This window comes from Portunus trituberculatus, chromosome 15 (assembly GCF_017591435.1).
Source record: "Portunus trituberculatus isolate SZX2019 chromosome 15, ASM1759143v1, whole genome shotgun sequence".
Taxonomy (NCBI): domain Eukaryota; kingdom Metazoa; phylum Arthropoda; class Malacostraca; order Decapoda; family Portunidae; genus Portunus; species Portunus trituberculatus.
Genome location: NC_059269.1, coordinates 18,184,214 through 18,191,185, shown reverse-complemented (window position 1 = coordinate 18,191,185; position 6,972 = coordinate 18,184,214). Strand labels below are relative to the sequence as shown.

At 33.8% G+C, this 6,972-nt stretch overlaps 1 protein-coding gene across 5 annotated transcripts in view; it reads right to left on the bottom strand.

Annotated features, from left to right (window-relative positions):
* Positions 1-5,125: 5,125 nt before the first annotated feature.
* LOC123504062 (importin-13-like) overlaps positions 5,126-6,972 on the bottom strand; it is a 42,307-nt gene continuing 40,460 nt past the window's right edge. For all 5 annotated transcript variants that reach the window (XM_045254329.1, XM_045254330.1, XM_045254331.1 and 2 more), the window contains exon 19: positions 5,126-6,673. In XM_045254329.1, the coding sequence (XP_045110264.1) occupies positions 6,565-6,673 (109 nt within the window). In that variant the 3' untranslated portion in view covers positions 5,126-6,564. The remainder of the gene's footprint in view (positions 6,674-6,972) is intronic.

The window sequence follows — 6,972 nt, the reverse complement described above, 5'->3', positions numbered from 1 at the left end:
GTTTGCTTCTTATTCAAGACCCTACTTAGTTTTATCAATCCACACAGCCATTGGCTTATGTGGACATTAAATAGACTGGTTCACTGTGGGTAAGCCTGGCCATGGGGAGCACTCTGAGCTACTTAGGTGCTGGACCTGTTAGGGATGTGTGTTCCACTTACCATGAATATTGCTTGTCTTGGCAGTTATTAGGTCTGTTGCAGGTTATTGAGAATTACAATGTCCTATTTCAGGAGCTGATGATGCCTAGCAGTGATGTGAGGCAGCAGGTAAATGTTAAAGCCCAACCTGATATAAAGCATTGGTTGTTTCCTGCATGACCACAGCATAAACCCATCTAATCTTGCTGTAATCACACAACCCATCATGTTTTCCAGCAGTTCTTTTATGAGTGTTAATTAAGTACTGCTCTATTGGACCTTATGGAGGGAGTATTCAGGAATAGGCTTCAGATATAAATGGATTAATATATCAAAATGAATAGCAGTAGCAGTAAAAAAAAAAAAAAAAAAAAAATTGGAAAAGCAGAAAACTAAACAAACAACTTAGATTATCATGAATCCTCTATTCTGGTCAAGATGAAGGAACAAAGTGAGTGCATTTCCATCATCTACTGTAGCATACTGCACAATAGGACAGTAAGTCAAATTAAATTTGAAGTCCGAAAAGAACACCTAAAATACATAGAAAATGCTGCAACTGTGAAAGCCTGCCATCCCTTAAGCTGTAAGACAGGCACAGAAAGTCTTAATACTGTGGCAGCAGTGGTCGATCACCTCCAGTAATCCCTTAAATAAAGATCAAGGAAGTGAAGGGTAAGAATTATGAAGAAACAAATAACTGTAAGAAAACTATATTTCATTTTAATGAGTCACTCACATGTCACATTTAATCACATATGTACAATAAAACAAACATGGCAAATACCTGTCATGGCTGTCTCCTATATTAGATGGAGGATAGCTAGATTTAACAATAACTTATACATAAATCCTCTATGCATCAACGCTTATTAACAAGTATGATTTACCATCTCTGATATGCATCATCCCTTAAGTTGAGATAATTCATGCTGAGCTCAAACATTTCATTACTCCTAGGAAATAGCTGTCTCTGGTCCTGGCACACAATACTCAACCTTTTCTAAATAGAAATATTGCAATATAGTTTTCTAAAATGTACATGGATTTAAAAAAAATCTTGATATTCTCCTGTTGACCTGTCGGCATGGAACCTGCTCTTGAAAAGTATGAGTGATAACATGTACATTCATGCATTAATCACAATTGCACATTAATTGCTCTATCTCAAATCTGAGTAAGCCACTTGAGCAATATATGTGGATCTCATCTAGAAAGATATGGTGACTTTGACACTCAGTGCATACTTTGTTTGTGTTACTGTTGCCACTCCTCAATGGCTTGATAACAGTGAAAATTGCATATTGAAAATCCATGATGGCAGAAATGAAATTAGAATGATTACAGAGCTGTCAAAAGTTCTCTGCTCTACATTATTGGAGCATATTTATTACTAACATCAGAAAAATCACCCAAGTACACTTAAAACTAAGGAATTAGCAGCCAATTCAATATGGATATGTGTATTGAAATTACAAAAATCTGTGTGAACACAATTTTTCATTAAAACCTTGAAATGAAAAACAAGGCCTGTTCATGTGCAAACAATACCAGGTGACAGGAAGTGGAGCACAATAGATGAACTGTGAGTGATAAGTCACTGGAAGGAAATTACCAGAATCAATTACTCTTAAGGATTATTCCAACAGATCTAAGGCACACATACTATTTATAGTATTATCCCCAACTTCAAATGGCATATATGGCTCTTGTAAATGCAAATCACAAACTTACTGGCAACACATGTTGCTCCTGGACACAAAGGAGAATTTAAAAGTACTAGTGGAACACATACTATCTTATACACCACTGACATGATTCATTTGCCAGTGCCCTGACCTATGAATAAACTTGCAGCTATTCACTTTGGAAATCAATTCAGTCCATGCTTCAGAAAATAATCTTAAAGTATAATAATGTGATACATGATGATATGGGCTGGTGAAAGTTTAATGAAGTGTCTCATTTGATTCCGTATGTATATATCATGTATTTATGTGTGTGTGTGGGTGTCAAATAAAAACAATCAAATTGTACCTTTTTTTTTTGGTGGGTCAAACAATCAGTATGATGGATGGAACACTGCCTGAGGAATTTCAGTAGTTTTGTTTACATATAAGGATGAGCACCACAAAAAAATATTATGGAGAAATTTAACATTTTATTGATTTCTAAGATGTTTGAAAAAAAATAACCTGGTGTAAGAAATGCATGAAAAAAGGCAATTATTTTAATAGTTTAGAGAAGTTAGTTCTCAGGAGAGAGAGAGAGAGAGAGAGAGAGAGAGAGAGAGAGAGAGAGAAACTGACTCTCATATTCTCTCTCTCTCTCTCTCTCTCACACACACACACACACACACACAAAAGTTTTGTGTTTTCATCATTAAGGCTTACACCAGGTTATAATTTTCTCAATAGTATATATCTTATGATTGGCTTTTCCTGCTGCTACATTTAGTAAAATAAAAACTCATGTCCAATTCTATCAGGTACTGAAAATCTGAAAATAACAAGGGTTCTTTTTTGTAATTACATATACAGCGAGCCAAGATGAATGGTGTGTTTTATATTTTACCATACCAAGAAATGTAATTTAATCAGATCTGCATCTCAAACTCACATTCGTCTAATAAATTTTATTAAATCTAATATAAAAATCTAATTCAATCAAGAACACATTTCTCAAAATCCATTTAATACATAGTTGACAAAAATTCTTGTGTGAAATTTAAAACATAACACTCAATTTCTGGATTAAAAAACACATTTCATTTAAGTTCTCAGATGGTACAATGACTTAAAATTTTGAGTTTTGCTTCACATCTTTTTTGGAATTTGCAAACTTTTCTATTCTCTTCTTTCCTTATCAATTCACTTCACCTCTGACCTACTTAAAACATAACAGTAATACACAGAACCTTCACCTCTCCCTACACAAACACTCACATCTTAGCTCTTCATGCTCAAAACATTCAACTTCAAAATACATTTTGAACTGAAGGATCAATCTGACCTAAAAAGTTATTTCAGGAGGAAAGTAAACAGTTTTGCCTCAGTTCTTCCACATCAGTGGTAGCAAGTGTTTTTCAAAGCAATCCATCTTACCCACCACAGACTTCCCAGCATGTTCACTTTATTCTACCCATTAGTTCCATAAATCTCTTCTCTCCCAAAGATGATGAAAGGAAAGGGTTCATGAAAATAATTTGCTACATACCCATGACACTAAAATTAGCATTTATTCATTGCCTGTCAAAATACCAGGCTAGCACCCCATCAAAAGAGGATAGCCAAGATGAAATACACATGTGTATATTCACATTCATAAAGTAGGTAATGTAATTCAATCTTATGCAATAATGAATAACACAAGGCACTTTACAATAAAGATTTCAATATTCTCATTCGACATTATTTACTTTTCACAGTTCAGTCTCATTAGAACAGGAACATCATCACAAGCAATCACTTTACTGACAATAATTTTGCTTTCCAGGTGTATAGTTGTCACCAAAGAGTGCCATGGCATAATGGAAAGCATAGTAGCCCAGCAAATTGAAGGTTATGGGTTTGATCTCCATATTCAGTTACTTGTTAGTAACTCAACTACCTACAAATCACCTCATATCTTTCATATCTTTTCTATCCCTCACCTAATTCTTGAAAGACTGAATGGAATTGTGACAAACATTGTCATTAGACATGTACATTTGCAAGATTTGCTGCTTTAACCCATATCCCATCTATGGTCCATGTAATTCCCAATATATATTAAGAAAAATTTGCAATTATCCAGTTTTCCAACCACATGAAAAGTTATTTCACCAATCAGCCCAAATTTCTGTGTGATGATGATGGATTTAATGTATGGTGACAATTCATCTGAACTTATAATCTGCTTCCTATTCTTTTTAATCGTAAAGATTGTTGACTGCTGTTCCTAACTTAGGCACAATGACTGTTACTGGTTTGTCACCTTCATGTTGCTATCCTATTTCACCAGAGGCCAGGGACAAAATGAAAACTAAAATTTGTAGAAATAATGGGAGGAAGAATACATAAGCTTACTCCTAGCTGTGATTACTGTTGTCTTCCATACCATGTAGCAGAATGGAGTTCAAATACAATAGTAGTTAGGATTTCTCCTAAGCCAAGTCTCTTGTTCTTATCTCTGGATATTTGCAACTAAGATGTTTATACTTGGGAAGTATCTGTATTTGCTAACATTTCTACATCTTATCTCAATTTCTCAATCTCTGATGCAGTTTAGTGGAGTTTCAAAATTCAAGTGATATTAGAACAAAGATTCTGAGTCATCAGTAGGATAAACAGCAGTGAATATATGACTGATAATTCCCATGATTATCAGTATCCCTATGAAAGTCTGAAGTATGTAAGTATATGAGCCAGAGGAACAATTATAGTTAAAAATTACATAATATAATACACTCCTTTCAACTGCATCTGGCATTTTCCCCTTAATCTTAAGTCCCCATGGTCTGCTATGAATTTATCAGTAGCTAAGGTAAGGAAAATATCTCTAAATTGGAAAACATGCAAGTGAAAGAAAAGGCAAAACAGAGAAAAAAACGAAGATCGCTTGACTTGAGGACATGACTCTTGATCCACTGACCGAGTAATTTTGGTATTTTAATCAAAGCTTGCTGAAAATCTGGAGTTCTCTCCCTGCCTAATGTATGAAGTGTGGTCATCAGGATGATGATGGAAATCTTTAGGTTGCAAATTCATCCTTGAATTAATATTCTTCCTGCCTTTACTTGTATTTTATCAAAATAAGAGTTTTATCAGACAGACATGGCCTATGACAGCACATTGTTGTTTCAGAAAAAAAAAAAAAAAAAAAAAAAAAAAATATATATATATATATATATATATATATATATATATATATATATATATATATATATATATATATATATATATATATATATATATATATATATATATATATATATATTATAGTGAGCTTAGAGTTACTGCAAACTTCACCTGATAATATCTGGCAAGACAATGGTCAATGTATAAATATTAGTGGACTTCCTCTACCAACAAACATACCTTAAAGCAAGTAAATAATGCATGACTATAACATAATTATTTTTGTCCCCATTATCTAATGCATCACATGAATAGTAAAAAAATAAACTATTGAGAGAAAAAATTCAGAAGTTAAGGATAATCATTGGGATGGAGCACAGTTAATCACAATGAACTCTCAGTAAATGTGATCTCCTAGGATAATAAGAGCTGGATGGCAAGGCAGGAATAATCCCAAACACTGCTTTGCCAAGGAGAGTGCTCAGGTAAAGTTCCACCATCACTCTGAATGTAACAACTAAGAATGCTGTAAATGCTATGGTGATGAAATGTATGATAATTTTCAGTCATCTGAATTTGTCATATATATATATTTATTTTATGAAAGTAAGACTGGACCATAATGTAACTTAATCTATGTTTTACAATTTGCTATATTTTCAGCATACTAATTTGTACAAAAAAAAAAAAAAAAAAAAAAAAAAAAAACTTTGTTCATTGGTAAGAGGGAAGAACTTAAACACAAGTAAAAAATACTAACTTATCACTGGTTATGTTATCAGTGGTCTACTCCTAAACACCCTGATACAAGGTCAAAGCAAATCACAATATGGATCACTTAATGGAACCAGCTTATAATACAGCTTTGTGACTCCTAACTTCTTTCCACTTTGTTTAACATGAACATTAAATGTATTTAACAAAACAGAAAAACGAGCCCACTTCTCTTCCCATCTCCCAAGCCATGAGAAGTATGCACTCTCGTAACAGTGTAAGAAGACATGTAAATCTTTTAAGACACACCACCATCTGTCGATGGCCTGGCTCTCTTCTTCAGCTACCGGTAATGTTAGGAGTGCCTCCATGGTTTCTTGGTGGGCTACAACTGTGCACCCTATTCAACTTAACAAGTAGCATTATTAGAATGAGACATGGCAAAACTTGTTCAAGCTTTGCCTCCTTACTGCACAAATAATTTATCAAAGTAAATATCTAGTAAGAGGTAGATGTCATCAAGTGCTCAAATGTTCAATTTCTTTTTACACACAGATTTATTTTAAAAGCAACAATATGCAGCTTGAAAATTAGACATTCAAATATTATGAACCAGTTAGATTTAAAGTCTGTTTTTAATATTGTTTGTGAAAAAATAATAGTCAACAGTTTACTTAATTTATGAAACAACTTGATACTTTCATCCTAAACTGTAACCAATCCTTTACATTTTCTTTATAAACAAATATACGTGACTAACTATACAGGTTAGATAAAAAAGGAACATGGATATAAATACATAAGGAACATTGGTGTTAAAACCTTTCCTGGAGTAAAGATGGTTGCAGCAGGTGGAGCACCCATCCATCCTCTCAGTGGAACCCTCTCGTCTGAGCCCCATAATCAGTTCCTGCTAATCCTCGTCCTATTAGTGCTAGGTCAGTAACAGCCTCTAATATTCTACGCTTGTTCCCTCTGTTTCTGAAAACACACATTGATACAAAGTTAGTTTTGTAGTTATAATGGTTGAAAAACCTTTTAAAGACAGACTGAAGAAAGTTAAGAATGAAATAGCCCTGATCAGACCTAGGTGAAGCTGATTCATGCAATTGTACAGAAATTTTTAAAAAGGATGATGATTAAAACTAAGAATAAGAAAAGTATGGACAGGAAGGTAAAACAGTAAGCCATAAATAAAGGAGCTATCAAATGTGAAAGAAGGACATCTGGCCTGTGCTATACTGCCTCCTAAAGAGGAGTCTGACTGAACTAAATTGTTA